Source organism: Excalfactoria chinensis, chromosome 15, assembly GCF_039878825.1.
Source record: "Excalfactoria chinensis isolate bCotChi1 chromosome 15, bCotChi1.hap2, whole genome shotgun sequence".
NCBI lineage: Eukaryota > Metazoa > Chordata > Aves > Galliformes > Phasianidae > Excalfactoria > Excalfactoria chinensis.
Window position 1 is genome coordinate 1,021,626 of NC_092839.1, and position 16,820 is coordinate 1,038,445.

The 16,820-nt window shown below is 43.8% G+C and overlaps 1 protein-coding gene across 6 annotated transcripts in view; it reads left to right on the plus strand.

Annotated features, from left to right (window-relative positions):
- Positions 1-15,999, plus strand: part of RBM39 (RNA binding motif protein 39) — a 29,310-nt gene extending 13,311 nt beyond the window's left edge. For 4 of the 6 annotated variants that reach the window (XM_072349762.1, XM_072349763.1, XM_072349758.1 and 1 more), the window contains 11 exons: positions 396-513; positions 1,101-1,253; positions 1,773-1,910; positions 3,262-3,327; positions 4,208-4,412; positions 4,500-4,577; positions 10,152-10,184; positions 11,375-11,450; positions 11,617-11,722; positions 14,873-14,951; positions 15,048-15,998. In XM_072349762.1, the coding sequence (XP_072205863.1) occupies positions 396-513; positions 1,101-1,253; positions 1,773-1,910; positions 3,262-3,327; positions 4,208-4,412; positions 4,500-4,577; positions 10,152-10,184; positions 11,375-11,450; positions 11,617-11,722; positions 14,873-14,951; positions 15,048-15,148 (1,153 nt within the window). In that variant the 3' untranslated portion in view covers positions 15,149-15,998. Of the gene's footprint in view, positions 1-395; positions 514-1,100; positions 1,254-1,772; positions 1,911-3,261; positions 3,328-4,207; positions 4,413-4,499; positions 4,578-10,151; positions 10,185-11,374; positions 11,451-11,616; positions 11,723-14,872; positions 14,952-15,047 lie in introns of all 6 variants that reach the window. The other 2 variants (XM_072349761.1, XM_072349757.1) reach the window with 1 other exon arrangement.
- Positions 16,000-16,820: the final 821 nt, after the last annotated feature.

Here is a 16,820-nt window from a genome sequence, read left to right on the forward strand (position 1 = left end):
GGAAAGCTCATCTGACAGTAGTACAGGTCTGCTTGATTCATTTTGTGTGCTCTTTAATTTCCTCTCACGTCGTAGACTACAAACTTGTTAGTGTGGTGCTCTTCTCTGTTCATGACAGTAGCAGAATGGCAGCCTCTGTGTAGTTGGGACTTCTGAATTTCAAATACTCATTTCCAGTCATACTTGATGTTTAAAGGTTAAAACAAGAAGTTTAGTCATGTTAAATAATATTATATTAATATTGGATATTCACTTCACTTCTTAGTCCCTGCTTTTTTTAATATTGCTGATATTTTTTCACCATTAAACTACAGAATGCTTGTATTTAAAGTTTTATGCACTCAAAGATTAGTTATTTGAACTAGATTTTTTTAATGCATCTTTCTTCTTTCCAGAGAACCTATTGATAATCTTACCCCTGAAGAGAGGGATGCTCGAACAGTATTCTGCATGCAGCTAGCTGCAAGAATTCGACCAAGAGACCTGGAAGAATTTTTCTCTACAGTAGGGAAGGTAAGTAATAAGAAGGTTAAAGTGTTTCTGAATACTTTCTCAAGTGACCCTAGCTTAGGTTGGGTATTCTGCTGAATTATAAGGAGGTGTCTTAGAGGAGCATCCTGGGGCATAAATAATTTAAGGCTTTGAGTGTGGAGAAGTAATATGTCAGTTTATTGTTGGGTGTGCAGTATGCGTGCAGAATGTAAGGAAGCAGTTGTCATTCACATAACTAATTTTCAGAACTTTAAGTCTCCTGCAGATAATCTTTTGCCAATTTTAACTTTCAGTTTTGAAGAAATAGCGTTTTTTCAGCAGCTCTACTACCTGTAAGGTTCTGGCTTAAAGCATTGCAGGACTGCAAGTGTCTGTTGACTTTTCTCCTGAAGAATACTGCATTTGACTCTGAATTGCAGCTTTTAATGCTAGCTTTCCCTCAGGATGCATTTGTTGAGAAAGTTTGATGCCACCCTAGAATTTCAGCGTAATTACGAAGCCATTGTTTTGGCCAGTAATAGCTTCTTAGTATATCTGAAATTAAACTGTTTCAGCTTCTTTCCTATCGTAGATCTGTCTGTGACAGTATCTCTGTTTTTGCCTTTCAGGTTCGTGATGTGCGGATGATTTCTGATAGAAATTCCAGACGCTCAAAGGGAATTGCTTATGTCGAGTTTGTTGATGTTAGTTCAGTGCCTTTGGCAATAGGACTCACTGGACAGAGAGTCTTGGGCGTACCGATCATAGTACAAGCATCACAGGTAAGGACTTAATAAACCAAGCTTCTAAGCATGTTAACTGGTGGCTCTGGTAACTTGCTGGGAAAGTTAGAGTTTGAAAGTTGGTCACCACTGAAAATGTGGAAAAATTTTAACAGCAATGGTTATATAATTTAAACATAGAAATTGACCATGGTTCCTGGTCACTGACATGCAAATCAAAGCTGCTTTTTGAAAATACTGATGTTAATGTAGCAGTAGTGTCTTTTAAAAATCATAATGTGTATTGTGTGCTCTCTGACACATGCTAAAATCAGAGTGACAGTTCTAGTAAGTACAAGGCAGAGTTCTGCATGAAGTTGTTCAGCTTGAAGTTTTTACGGAGTTATATCTCTGTACTTGCTCATGGTCTTTGATTTTGTATTTTTGAGTTGATTATCTGGACATGCAGTTTGTAAAACAGTTGAATTTGGTAGAAGTATACTGCTAATTTTTGGGAGATTTTTTTCATTATTATCATATTTGTACAGAATGTTCTAATTTTTCTTTTTCTCCCCATAGGCAGAGAAAAACAGAGCAGCAGCCATGGCAAACAATCTGCAGAAGGGCAGCGCCGGCCCTATGAGGCTCTACGTGGGGTCATTACACTTCAACATCACTGAGGATATGCTTCGAGGGATTTTTGAGCCGTTTGGCAGGGTACGTTCCGATTTGACACTGGTGTGATGTAGTTTATATGAACATTCAAATGACCTCTGGAAAAAATTCAGTGTCACAGCCACCAAATCTTCTCATTTTCTCACTGTTGTATTACCTACATACTGTACCACAAAGCTGTAGGTACTGAGTAAGCATTTCAGAACAAGTGTGAACCTTCCCTGGAGATGTGGTCCAGTGATTTTGAGTGGTTGGCCTTATGTTAGAAAGCTTGAGAGTTCGGTGAGGGCCTGAAGTTCCCCAGAATCAGGCCTTAGTCTAGTTCATAATGAATCTGTGGTAGCGTAATCTATTTCTGAGTATTTCTTCATTAATTAGTAACCTGTATTGCTAACCTTTGTGGTGTGTCTCCTGCTGTTGTGATGTAGGCTTCTATCTTTACACTCTGATCAGTGGCTTCCAGTTTATGGCATGATAATGTTTCCTTACAACTGTAAAAGTGAGCAGATTGAATATGAACTTTCCACCTTAAAAAACAAACGAACTAAAAAAACCTTATACCCAGAATGCAGTAGTCAGCACAGTGCTACACCGGTGTTTGTCTTTATTACATAGGGAAAAGATAATACATTTCATATGCTGCTTAGATAAGTTTTTTTTATCAAGCCCGCTGATGGTTTTCACACCATTTTAGAGCAGTAGCTTAGTTTTGTACATTCCGTAACCTTACTTTGTTCAGCTTTGGTATGTGTATCCCTTTAATTCTGTTGTACAGAATCTGGAATGTTGCAACAGTTGGTTAAATTGTAATCCCCGTGGCTGCTCTCTTGTTTTCTTTGGAGGCCTGGCAGTATACATAATGTACACATGTATGTGTATACATAATGTATCCATAGCTGTGAATGAAGCTTGCTTTTTTTTTTTTTTACCCAGTTCTTCTGACTTTAGCGCTGCTTTCTCTTCATCCACTATTTCATGGTTCACAGATGACTTTCTCATGTTTAAATTCAATAACTATAACACTTTAGGAATTATGATATACCAGTAATTATTGAAAAGAGGCACACTTTTCTTAAAGCCCACTTGCCAGTCATGCAGATTGCTTTTCTGTATAAGTTGGGTTTCCTCAGCGTATGGGATGCCCTGACTGTTGTTTCATGACCTTGGCGTTGGCTGCTTCTGTTCTTGTATCAGAGTGCATATCTTGCTGCCTCTATGTAAATGTTTATTTAATGAAAGAATAAAGAACTAAGTTCCAACCAAGAAGGACAGAAATACCAAACATGGTTTCTCATTAATATATGTATCTTGGCAGGGCTGCATGCATATGTTATTTGATATCTTGTTCTGTTCCAAAATGTTGGATAGTAAACAGACCTATTCTTATTTTTAGATTGAAAGTATTCAGCTGATGATGGATAGTGAAACTGGACGTTCCAAAGGATATGGATTTATTACGGTATGAGTGGAATTACCAGACCTCTTGTGCAACATTGAGTATAGTGTATATATATGCTACTACGTGAGAAGTAGTATAGGTTACTCAGACCTTGCTTGGAAATGTCATATTGCAGGATGTGCAGTGGTCTATTTTTTTTTCCCTTTGAATTCTGTATGATTAAACAATGAATGTGTACAGATAGAAATAGTGTACCTGGTGGTCAGTACCTGTAGAGCAGTGCTATTCTCAGCAGTCAAATATACCTCCAAAGACTATCTCATAGTGTCATTAAAATGATGGAATTAGAGATTTTCTTTTTGTGACATTAAATTCCAGAGGCAGAAACTTTTGGTTAAAAACATCTTTCTTCTCACTGTGGCTCTTGAATACATAATTTTGTGAACACAACAGTTTGTGATGAAAGCATCTCAGCAGAGGCCTCTGTCACTTGGAGTCCAATGAAACAGACTTAACTTCGTAGCTAATATATGATGTTTTAACATGGACAGCAGGCTCGTGTTTTTAATTTGACATGCATCCTGAAGCAGATCATCTGCAAGGAGTCTGCAACAATTGTACGACAGTTAAAGTTCTTCAAGTCACTGTTTGTTGCTCTTGGAAAGTGCTGTGAGATGACCTCAGCCATGCCTTCCACTGACTGCTGTATCTATGTTGTCTAGCTTCAGCAATAATACATATCTCTGCGTAGGAGAATGTAAATATTCTGCCTTGCTTGTGTTTGTTTAAAACAGCAAATATGAATCACGTTTAAGGTTGCTTGGCAGCTGTTGTTATTTTTAGTGTTTTTTGTGTTTATGTAGCTATGGATGTTATGTGTGGTGAATGCTGCTAAATATCATCGGTGGGATTTCTGAATGTGTATTTTTCCCACCTGCAGTTCTCAGACTCAGAGTGTGCCAAAAAGGCCTTGGAACAACTCAATGGATTTGAGCTGGCTGGCAGGCCAATGAAAGTTGGGCATGTAACTGAGCGCACTGATGCTTCCAGTGCTAGCTCATTTTTGGACAGTGATGAGTTGGAACGAACTGGAATTGACTTGGGAACAACTGGTCGCCTTCAGTTGATGGCAAGACTTGCAGAGGGTATGTATGGTGATAAATAGGAAATCTGCAATATTCTGTATCTTTATGCAACTTGAATTAATTGGTGTGTTTGTGCTTCCTGCTCAGGTACGGGATTGCAGATTCCTCCAGCTGCACAGCAGGCTCTGCAGATGAGTGGGTCATTGGCATTTGGGGCTGTGGCAGGTAAGAAATGATAACCCCCAAAATACTGATCATACTTGATAATTTTGAGACAAGGTGCTGAAATGTATCTTCTGATCTTTTAAATTGGGAACGTGGCTACTACAGCACGTTTGACAGACTGAGGAAATTCTGAAATCTGTGGGCAAATAAACAGTGACAGTATTTGTCAGCTTTGATGGATATGCTTCACATTGCATTGCTTCTGGTGAATCTTTGTAGTTCATTTACCTCATTTCAAACCTTCATCTCTTTACTGTTCCTGCTGCAAGTGGGAGCATTTATGTTCTGCAGCAGTGTAAATATTGACTGTTAAAAGTGGCGGGCTCATAAGTGGAAGAGGATTGACCCTCTACAGAGTCCCTTCTGAAAAAAAGCAAACAACCAAAACAAAAGCCAGCTGTACCAGGAGCAAGAAGGTTACTGGTACTCCACGGAGGACACTGCAGTAGTTAGGATCATAGGATGCATGCCTAGAGAGGTGGATGCTGTACATCAAGGTGCCAGTGTGTTGCTTGAGGAATGGTTATAGCTTGTGTGCATTGTTGGAAGAATCACTGAGACTTTATTTTGAAAGACTGAGTATGAGGCTTAGGATATGATGGCTCCTGCTGGTAGTTCAATAGCTGGTCTGAGCCAAAATGTTCCAAGAGGGCTTCAGGTAACTTTTACAAGAGATGTTTTTAAATAATACTAAAGCAAAGGGTGGCATATCTTTGTAGCAGTAGAAAAGACTTGAGGGATATCACAGATATATATGGAATTTGCAAGAAGTGTCAAGAAACTAAGAAAGAATACGTGCATGGGGATTTCTGTCTTCCTGCAGAGTGGCAGAAGGAATTCAGACCTAAGGTACACCTGAGTCATGTTACTGAAATTCAGGTGCATTGCTGAAAAGAGCAAATGCATGAAACTGGATTGTTTTTAAGAGAAAAAAAGATACATGGTGTATATCCCTTGTCATGGAATGGAAGGGACCTGAGAAGTGGCAGAAGATTGTGAATTGAGGAACAAATTCTTCATATTGATAAAGAAAAAGGTGAAAAAGATCCGGTGACAAGGAAGAGGAGTAACTAGTCCAGAAGGAGAAGGAAGGTGAACAGCAGTAACATGAGATCACCTCTAATGTTGGTGATAGTGATGTGACGGCCTTGCTTGGAAGCAAGTGTAGTTGGTGAGAGATGAGAAGAACGTTTTAAAGAAACTGCAGTCATTTCCTCTCCTGTGTCTGAAGCAGATGATAAAAGCCATCTGCGTCAAATGTGGAGGCCCAAATGTTCTCAAGGCATCTAAATCATTGGAATAGCGTTGAATTAGTGTGTGACAACGTAACTGTGAAGGAGTGAATTTTAAGGTTGAACAGTTTTTTTGTATAGTGTGCATGCTTAGCAATTGTAGAAATGGAGGTGGTAGGAGTGTCATTGTTTGTTCCACTTGTATTGTGCAAAGGGAGTAATGTGGTTATGTGCAATTTCAAGTAACTTTGGAGAAGGATAAAGCTTTTTAAAGTCATGAGCTGTCCCCAAAGTGAGATTTGGTTATGGATTAAAGATCTCTTTACTCTTGTTCGAGAAAATTACTACCAGGAATTATGTCATTGTGGGAGACTTTAACTTCCCTGATACAGATTGGAGAAGAATTGCTAGTAATAATGGTGGGGCCCAGATATTCCTGGATGTGATATCCGACAAATTTCTTCATCAAACACTCACTGACTCATGAAGAAGGGATGCTATTTAAAACTCATTTTGGTAAGTAATGAAGATGTTATGGATGAGAATAGAATTGACCATTGACTGAGTGATCTTGAGTTGCTCAAGCTTAAACGGAAGGATAAGGCTTATGATTTCAAAAGTGGTGGCTGAAGAATTAAGGACACCAAGTCAGTTGGTCTAAGTAGCTTGATTATATGAACAGACAGGATGTAAAAAGCTTCTTCAGTTCCAAACAGCTAATGCTGCATTGGATCTGTATTCTACAGAAAGGAGAAACAGTCCTGTTAAAATTGGGCTCCACACTTACCTGGGTGCTGGCCTCTAGAGAAATACAGGATAAGCACAGAGCCTGTGAAGAATAGGAGAAGGATAATAAAGATAATGTGGTAATAAAGAAGACAGTGCTGTTAGTTTAGTAAATGGTAAACTGAGAATTACTTACCAAGAGTCGGATTAAGATGGACTTCGTAAAAATAAATGACTAAAATGAAAGCATAGATGAAGATTTATCAGATCTTGAAGACAACAAGAAAGATGCAGGGCTGAGATTGAATGAAAAAATACTTGAGGTGTTTCGAAAGAACCTTCTTTTCTCAGGTTGTAGTGGGAATGCTGTAGTGGGAATGGCTTGGGCTTCCTGTCCAGTGGGAGTATGGATTAAGAAAATTGCATCTCTAGGCAGAAGAAGATCTAAAGAAGAACTGCATGTTGTCAGTTCAGGGCAGTGAGACTCCTATCAAATGAGTGAAGGAGTAAGCACACTAAGTAAGAGATGCATTGTTCAGTGTTGTCAATAAGTACTTTAAACCTGTGATAGAATAAACACATAGCTGGACGTCATGTCTAAATTGCCTGCACTTGAGAAAAGGATGGAGGAAGAACCTGATATGGATGGTTGCCAGTCCTGTTATTCTGACTTCATTTTGTTCATTTAAAAGTCACACTAAAGACAGGCAAAAATAGCAGATCTTTAGAAAAACTGCATGGAAGCATTAACAGTCAGTGATCAAAACAAGGCTTTGATAGATCCAGTTGTAGTGAAGCTATTCTCACTCAACTTTTGATTTGTATCATTTGGAAATGTAACTGGCTTCCAAAAGAAATTTCTAAGAAGTAGATATTATGTGAAATGGAGGAATCTGTCCAGAAGCTGATTAATAGGAAGGGGGGATTTTTCTCCCCAGATAAACACTGGAAACAATGGGATGTTGTTGAATCAAATTCCAGTTTCTGATCTGATCTCATAAAATATTACATGATTAACAATGGCAAAAAAAAACAGTGAGGTGAGCAAACGGAGGTGCGCTCAGCATGAGAGGTGTGGGGTGCTCTGCATCACTCACCTGCTGGGGATTGGTAGAGGTGTAGAGTACGTAACACAGGACCAGTGTCTGGAAGTGAGAAGTAGTGATGAGTTGGAAAACCCGGATTTAGTCAGGGAGTGAATACGAACCCTCAGTGTGATGAGGCAGCTGTGTCTCAGTGTCTCTACAAATTGGTGGCTAGAACTGCTTGCCTACATTCAGTATGTGCTGAATGAAACTAGAGGTGGGAAAGCTGGAGAGTTGCTTCTTGGGGGACCTGAGAGCTTGGATGTTAGTGACATGAAGGACATTCCAGCAGGAAAAGCAATTGAAGCCGAACAGTTACAGCTGTTTATTCTTGTTCTCTAAGAAAATTGTGTCTGAAAATCAGAAATCAGGAGGCGATAGAACTCTTCATATACTTTGTGGGACAAAATTTCTTTTCAGCAGATTTGATCTGCTGTGCTGTTGTAAAGAATGAGAAAACTGGGAAGTGTGTGGCTGGTGTTTGTTTACTTAAAGCTGGCTCTGCTTCAGGATGAAACAAATCATATCAAAATGTCTCTTAAGGCACACAGTGCTCGGAGATGGGTATTTCTGCTGTATCTGTACTGAGCATGTACAAAGCCATTCTGGTCTCCCTGTTGCAGGTAATACACAGAATATACTCAGCAAGTAGCTGAGTTTAACTTGACGTGTCACAAATGCAGTGTCAGCATACTGTTCAGAGCTGCACATCAGGAAGAATAAGCTTACATGATTGACAGTGAAGAACTGAATGGATTTAGAAGAGGGAAAATTCATTCTTCAGTCCTGAGCAGGGAGAATATTCAAGGAGTTAATAAAAGTTTTTATGGATGAAGGGATATGCTTCTGAAATAGCAGCTAATTAATGCACAAAACTTGTTGCTACAAGGCGCTGATAGGCGACCTTCCGTAAATGGAGCAGATCTGTGAGCCCTGGCCAGAACTGAGTGCTCTGTGTGGAGCTGTCACGTGGGGCGCAGGGGGATGGGGCTGCAGGGTCCCTGCTGGCCTCTGCTTGGTGGTTTCAGCTGATGTCAGAAGTGCAAAGGGAGAAGTCTGTACTCATCTAACCAAAGTGCTCATTTGCCTTTATCTTATTCAAACTTTTTTTTAAACCAAAAAACTCAGTAATTATTTGTAGGATCATAGAATGGTTTGGGTTGGAAGATCACCTTGTTCCAACCCCCTGCTATAGGCAGGGACACCTCTACCGGACCAGGTTGCTCACAGCGTTGAGCCCCTCCATGAAGTGCGCATCCAGTTTCACAGGGCAACCTGTTCCAGCATCTCTCCACCAGAACCGATGCTGAGATGATAGATGTGGGCACTTTGTGGATCTCAAGGGTTTCTGTAGGGAAGATGCCCTAGGACAGTTTTTACCATTATGGTATTTCTCACTCGGTGGAGCAGAGCACTCATTCCTGTTAAAAACCAGATGAGAAAACATGTTATATATATGCAGCTCAGCCTTCAGAGCTTTCTTTTAATCCCGTGTTTTGCATGCTTTCCCAATGCGTAGTCTCCTGTGGAAGTCATACGGAAGGCCCTTGGGAGTAAGCCTTGAGTCTTCAGGGCTTCTGCTGCCCATACTGGTGTCATTCCCCTCCTGCTGGTCTGCCAGGATTCTGGAGGAGGGCTTAGAGGGGGAAAAAAGGAATACACAGACAGATGTCAGCCAGTTTCAGCTCATTTCTAAACAGTCCATCACCCCGTTACAGCTTTCTAAAGAATTGAATTGTAGTGATGGTGACTCACTGCAATCCCCTTGCTCACTGAGTTGGTGAGAATTAAGACATTGAAACATGAATGAAGTTCACTTCCGGTGTTGGAGCTTTTCATTGATAGCCTAATGTTGAGTCAAGTACTTGAGTCATACCCTTGTAAATGATTGGGAAGTCTGTGTTCTTCTGGCCCTGATACTTCACACAGGGACAGCTGTTACACTTACTTGACAAATTACATGTTCTGAATGCTTGAAAATGTTTTGAAATGGAAGAATACCGAAGTAATTTGTCATTGTGATGTTTCTGTGAAGAGATAACACGTGAAATACCACCGTGTTTCTTTGACATCCATATGGTAACTACCTGCAGAACGTTAGTTGGGTAACTGTGTGCTTAAATGCTTGCAGTTAAGATAGCAAGTTTTTAGTGCCTGCAGCAATTGCAGTTTTTTCTCATGGGGAAAAGAAAATGCTTAAGGAGTTGAAGCCCAGTACAGGCAAGGTGAGAACTATGTATTAAACTAAAGGACACGGTCGGTCATGTCTCACTTTCCTTTTAAGGTATTGTTTCTCTTTGAAATACTCTTGCTTACCTATTTGGCTATGGAATATCTTTCAAGTGCAGAATATCCCAGCTGAAAAGCTGGAAACAAGGGAAATTTGTTCTTAGGATCAGTGAGAGCAGGCCCAAACTCTGGAGCAAGGTCCTTAAAGGAAAGCACAAGCTAAACCATCTGTCTGGCAGGTACAACACGAGTGTGGTAATGTTCACAAATGTGCTAATTAACTTCTGTGTATTTCTCCTCAGATCTGCAAACAAGACTCTCTCAGCAGAATGAAGGTAACCTGGAATTTGATATAACTTGTCACCAATACATTATGTGCTGCAAATGTTTTCTCTAAGTGAAATGCTTTTGATATGGAGATTGCCCACAGCCTGAGAAGTTGTGCTGATGTCTGTAGGAACTGTACTTTACACTGACTGATGGCCACAAAGAACAGAAAGCATGTTGAATACTTGGCCTTTTCTGTGGCATTTCCTCAGTATTTGACTGACCTGTGCCCTGGGAATGCTGCCTAGGAAGTAGCCCTGAGTCCCAGAATGGCTGCATGGGAGGGGACTGCGTGGCTCCCATCACATCTGCATGCACAGCCCCATCTATCTGGGCCTGGGGGAGCTCCAGGGATGGGGCAGTTGGGTTTCAGGTGTGGTTTTGTTTTCCCCTGCAGTGAAGGTAGGGCCTAGAAGACTCAAATGATAAGACTGAAAAATTTGGGATTGCTGTCTCTGAATTAGTCTCACTTTGCTGCCTTTGCCCCCCTTAATTATATATGTATGTAGGGAGAAAGTGGCCTATATTTCATCTAAATGAACAGCCTGTGGAAAGGACAGCTGTAGGACAGGGCTCACGTTGATAAGATGCACTGTGATGACTGGTAACAGCAGAAGATCAGTAATTGTTTGGTTACTGAGAGAGTATGGAGCTACTGTGAAGCTTTGTCAGTATTTCCTGCGCTGTGTGTTTCTGCAGAAAGGTTGGATGTATTTGAAGGATAATTCCGTTTGCTCAGAGCAAGTTTCGAGGATTCTCAGGAATTGATGGCACGTCCTGTGAGGAGACGTGTGGGGCAGCCCTGCTGCCACCTGCACTGCTGTGTGAACAGTGCTGGATGTGCCAGGCTGAAGGGACTGGTGTGGGTAGTGCTGGAATGCACACAGTGCTCCCATGTGGGGAGTAGTTTGTACTGAAATGTTTACACTGAAGATCCAGTGCAGTCAGGGTGCAGGGCTTCTTATCTGGCATCAATTGTAGCTAATCTGTTCTTTTCCCACCTTTTCCAATATGATAATTTTTAATCATAGGTATTGTAGAGCTCTGCTTCCTTGCCCTCTGTTTTCTGCTCAGAACTGTTGCTGTTTGTGCCAGATAAGGATTTTTTAGGAGAGTAGATGGAAGATCCACGTTTAAATTGGGACCACGTGTAGAGAATTCTGAGATTTATGATTGTTTTTTTTCCCCATTAAAACAGTTTTGGCTGCAGCTGCTTCTGTACAACCACTTGCAACACAGTGCTTCCAGCTTTCCAACATGTTTAATCCTCAAACGTAAGTGATGTTCTGCAGTTTCACTTCGGGTTTTGTTGATGACGGGTGAGAAACCAATTAGAACAGTGGGTGGATGGGCTTTTTATGATGGATTGGTTGTGCAGTGGGTTTTACCGTGAGTAATAATGTTTCCATCTCTGTTCTGTTCCTCTTCCACCGCCTGCAGTGAAGAAGAAGCTGGCTGGGATACAGAAATTAAAGATGATGTGATTGAGGAATGCAACAAACATGGCGGAGTTATCCACATTTACGTAGACAAAAACTCAGCTCAGGTATGCCTGGCTGAACCGGCTGCGGGAGTTGTGTTGCTTTGTTCTGTATAGAGGGAACATTACAAAAACTCTTTTTTCTTTGTCCTAATCTGAATCGAAATGCCCTGCAGGTGCTTAGCAGTTGTTCCAGCATGTAGCTTCCTATTATTTTGAGTCATTGTCACATTTTTTTGGTGTTGCGGTCTGCTCTTATGGATTTCCACAGTTAAAAATAGTGTGGGCATGTGGGCTGGAGAATGGCAGCCTATTACTTCTGGCATTTCCCTGCAGCTGTGCAATTCCTAAGAGCCAGGGGCTTCTGCTCTCCACATCTGCTGCAGAACGCAGACTTCAGTTTGAGCACAAAGGTCGCAGTGCTTCAGCAGATTCAGATCTGCAGTGAGACGTGCCTCATCTTGCCCTTGGAAGCAGTTGTCTTCACCAGCAGTGTTAGCTGTGGGTCTGCCATTGTGCTGAGGGCAGTACAGGTATCTGCATCCGAGGAACCTGCTGCAGAAGGCTTAATAACAAAGTGTTACTTGTGGTGATAAATTCCTTTTAGAGCAAGAGATTCTTGAACTTCTGCATTGAAAAAAGCTGAGGAAGTTTTCTTCCATGTTCAGTTTGTCTGTGCTATCCCCAGACTGGTCATCTCTTCCCCTGTATTCATAGCATAGAAATTGCTGATGTGAACTCTTTAAACTCCATTTCTATAGAATCTGCAACTTAAACTGGAGAACTGCCTTAAAACAATCATTGTCACATCCTAATTTCCAGCCGTGGAGCCTTCAGAGTGCTCTGCGGGGGTGAGAGGCTGAAAGTTATGCTGCTGTCCCCCCCAGTTACTGCTTAGATAGGAGTGTGTGCCCCTGGTGGTGCACTTGGTGCCCTGCAGACCTTCATTTACCATTGAGCTGCTGCTATGGAAGTTTCTTTTCACCTGTGACTCTTCCATGTGGGTTATGGAGGTGTTACATTTGACATAAGCTGCTTTCTAATACATGAGACAGCATGCAGCCTTTCCTAGTATTTTTAGTCTCCCAGGTAAGGATTATGTTGAACTGCTGGGCTGGTGGGTGTGGAAATTTTTCCTGTAGCACATTATTCTATGACTGATAGGCACAGTGTCCTATGACAGACTTAATATCTATTATTTTGTAAGCTTTTGGCATTGCACACTGATTTTGAGTGCATGGAGCTGCAAATTTGGCTCTGTGTAACTCATAAGGGAGCTGTAATTTTATTTCTTATACAACCACTCGTTAGGTTATGTGAAATCCAGTTTGTGGTATCAGCACAGGGATGGCTCACATCTGAGATGCCCACTGCTATTTAAAAATGCTTTCATTGAACATAGACTTCAGCTGTGCTGTTTTGTGGGCTTAGATTCTCATTGCATTACCTCACTTCTGATCTTCAATCTCTGGCCTTTTGGAGATCTTTTCCAGACAGTCAGACCTGTGGGCTCTGAGGGCTGTCTGTAGTAGCAGTGTGGGCGAAAAGATCTTTGTCCCAACTGAATGCATCCATTTCTCTTGGCTGTTCCAAGTCTGTGGTGTGTTTCGGGGCAATTAAAGCTTTGCATTGCTGTGTCCCATTTAGAGGTTTAAGCAGCTGGGATGTCTGTGCAGGGGAGGCAGAGGATGCAGCCGTGTGCTCCTCAGTGCCCATGAACATCAGATTCCCACCTCCAATGGCCTGCAAGAGCCCCTGAGAAAATGATACCACAATGGGAAAAAAGGGTGCAGGCTGGAGAGGGCTGCTAAAGGGAAGGCTGTGCTCCTTCTAGTGATATATGCTTCTCCCAAAGCTGTTCACTTTGATTATAATGTGATTCAGGAACTACTGGTAGTATTTTGTGTAAGCGTGTAGCCATAACAAGGCACACACGTTATTGTGGGCTTGTGTATGTGCTGTTGTTTTTTGAATGCGAGTATTGCAGTACTTTGCTACGGTCTGGCTTAGTTTCCAAATAGAAAACAACACTTGTCTGTGGCAAAGATAAATTTCCTCATCCACTCACATTAGTGAGCATCGTGGGCTCCTTGGGGCATCAGCCTTCTCTGAAGTGCTGGATGTCCTTAATATCCCTGGGCACAGAGTTCCCACACTGTCCATTTGAAAATGAAGCTGTAAGCGTGTGCATCTGGTGCAGGGGGTGGAGGTTTTCAGGCTCTTACAGAATCCTAGAACAGCTTGGGATGGAAGGCACTCAAGGGTCACCATTCCCAGCCCCCTGCTGCAGGCAGAGCTGCCAGCCCCTACATCAAGAACCAGCTCAGATTGTCCAGGGCCGCATCCAGCTGGGCCTTGGGCACCTCCAGGACAGGGCAATGCACAGCATCTCTGGACAGCCTGTGCCAGCCCCTCACCACCCTCTCAGTGCAAAACTTCCCTCTGACATCTAATCTAAACCTTCCTCCTTAATTTTGGAGCTACTTCCCCTCATTCTATCACTTACTCATGTAAAAAGTTGATTTCCCTCCACTTTATGATCTTCCCTTAAATACTGAAGGCCACACTGAGGTCTCCCTGCAGCCCTCTCTTCTCCAGGCTGAGCACCTGCAGCTCCTTCAGCCTGCATAGCAGAGCTGCTCCAGCCCTCTGAGCAGCTTTGTGGCCTCCTTTGGATTCCCATCCTTCCTGTGTTGGGACCCGGGGCTGGATGCAGTATGTGGATGGGGCTTCGTGAGGGCAGAGTAGGAGGGGGGCAGTGCCTGCCCTGCCCTGCTGCCCCCCTTTCAGTTGCAGCCCAGGGTACCCTCGGCTGTCCAGGCTGCAGGCACACGCTGCAGGGTCACGTTAAGCTTTTCACCCACTGGTACCTGCTCAGCAGGGCTGCTCTGTGCTTCTCTCTGATGGCAGTGCAGAAAAGCAGCCACGCTCCTTGTGCTTCTGTTTCACCTGGACAAGTGTTAGATTACACTTCAGGCAGCATCAGGAGCAAGTAAGCAATACTTGCTGCTTCCATACATCAAGCTTACATTTGGGCTGGGTTGCTGAATCTTATCCAGAAGGTGAGTGTTGCTGCAGGCCCTGTTAGCGCGATGCTGTGCGGCTGGCTGCGCTCACTGAGGTGCTGCTGGGAGCTCCGGGAAGCTGCTTCCATGAGAGCCACGCAGAGGAGGCGCCTGCAGGAAATGTAACGGTGTGTAACGCTTTGTATTGCAGGGCAACGTGTATGTGAAATGTCCTTCCATCGCTGCCGCCATCGCGGCTGTGAACGCATTGCATGGGAGATGGTTTGCAGGTGAGAAGATGCGTTTTGTTGCGGAAATGTGCATTTGTTTGTTGATGGCCGAGCTGGGCGGAAACTGACCCGGGTGTGTTTGAATCCCCCGTTCAGGTAAGATGATCACAGCGGCGTACGTCCCCCTCCCAACGTACCACAGCCTCTTCCCGGACTCCATGACTGCAACCCAGCTGCTGGTCCCCGTGCGGCGATGAAGATGGATTTAGCCAGTTTTGTACATAGTTATTTTTTGGAGGAAGATTGAGTTATCTTTTATTTAGATAAAAGGAAAGGATTTAATGTCATTTTGTGTACACTTCCTGCTACCTTTAAATAAAATGAAGTACGCAGAAATGCAGTGTGTTCATTCTCCCTGACTAGCATTTCCACTGTATACGAAGCTGTTGACTTCTTGTTCTGCCTTGTAATTCTTGTACATTTACTAAGAGGTGATCTGTAGGAACCGAGGAGTAGCTCATAGAAAACAAACTCTGTGAGGGCGGGCGGGCCGGCAGTCGTGTCCCACCAGCCTTTGTTTTAACGCAGCGACTACAATTGACATTTCACTAAACGGGGGCGATCTGCTCCAGCTTGAGATCGGAGCGAGAGACCGGAGGGGTGAATTTAGTGCTGTGTGTAGATGGGAACTGAAAGGGCGCCCGGCGCTGCGCTGTGCTGAGCGGTCGGCCGGGCTCTAGAAGGACTGAAGGCTTTTGTTTCTCGATGGTAACTTTGGTTAATGTTATCTGTAAAAGTTTCTTTGTAAATACTGTGTGAGGTGTGTCTGCGTTTCCAAACAAAACCAGCTCTGCATTTCCGGGCAGGGTGCTGCGGGCAGTGGGTGCAGGGTGCAGCGGAGTCTGAAGATGAGGAGGAAATACAGAAACACGTTTTGTTGTGGTTGCATATAATCTTTGCTCTTTTTAAGCTCTGTGAGCTCTGAAATATATTTTTGGGTTACTTCAGTGTGTTTGACAAGACAGCTTGATATTTCTATCAAACAAAGACTTTCATATTGCAACAATCTTTGTAAGAACCACTCAAATAAAATTCTCTTAAAAAGGCCTTCACGGAGCTTCCTTTCTCCGCTCCTTGCGTGGCTGTAGCGGTGCTGAAGGCGCCGTTCCCTCCGGCTCAGCCCGTTGGCGTTCGGGTCGTGCTGCTGCCATTTCCGTGCGCCCTGCTGGTGTTCAGCCCCTGGTTAAGGGCGGCCGCGGGGCGGGCAGAGCGGGGCCCACCCTGAAAGCTGACAGTGGGGCGGGGCTGCCCGGATCCCGGCCCTGGGCTGCGGGCTCTGCGGCTTTGGGGGGGGGGGGCAGCGGCCTCCATGGGGCTGTGAGGGTTTGTGACCGGGGGAGGTAAACGGAATGTGAAGGGAGGGGCCGAGGGGTGTCCTGGGAGCGCACGGCAGCGGAAGGCGGCCACCCGGAGTGGCTCAGCTTCTGCTGGACTTGTTGTTTTTAGCTGCTGGTGTTAATTGGTTAGGGGAAAACTCGAGCTGTTCCAGCACATCTGCAGCGCGGAGCCGCATCTCGTGCGAACTGGGAGGCACCCACTGGGAGACAGCGCTGGTGCTGCATAATGCCGTGTGGGTGCTGGGCCGGGCTCTGCTGACACAGCTGCCCCCATGAGGCCAACCGCTGTCCTTCAGCACAACGGGACAAAGGTAAGGCTCCCTTCGAAAGGCAGAGAACTGGAAATGGCGACGCTGAGCTGAACGTGTCAGAGCTGGGCTGTGCTACCCCAGGCAGCGCGGTGGGCTGCGGCGCCCTGCTTCACTTTGCAAAGCTTTGACACCTTATGGGAGCTGTGCAGGAAGAGCAGGGGGGGCTGTGCTGGTGCAGTGCAGTCAGGTCCGGCAGCACAGCTTGCTTAGACGTAATGCAC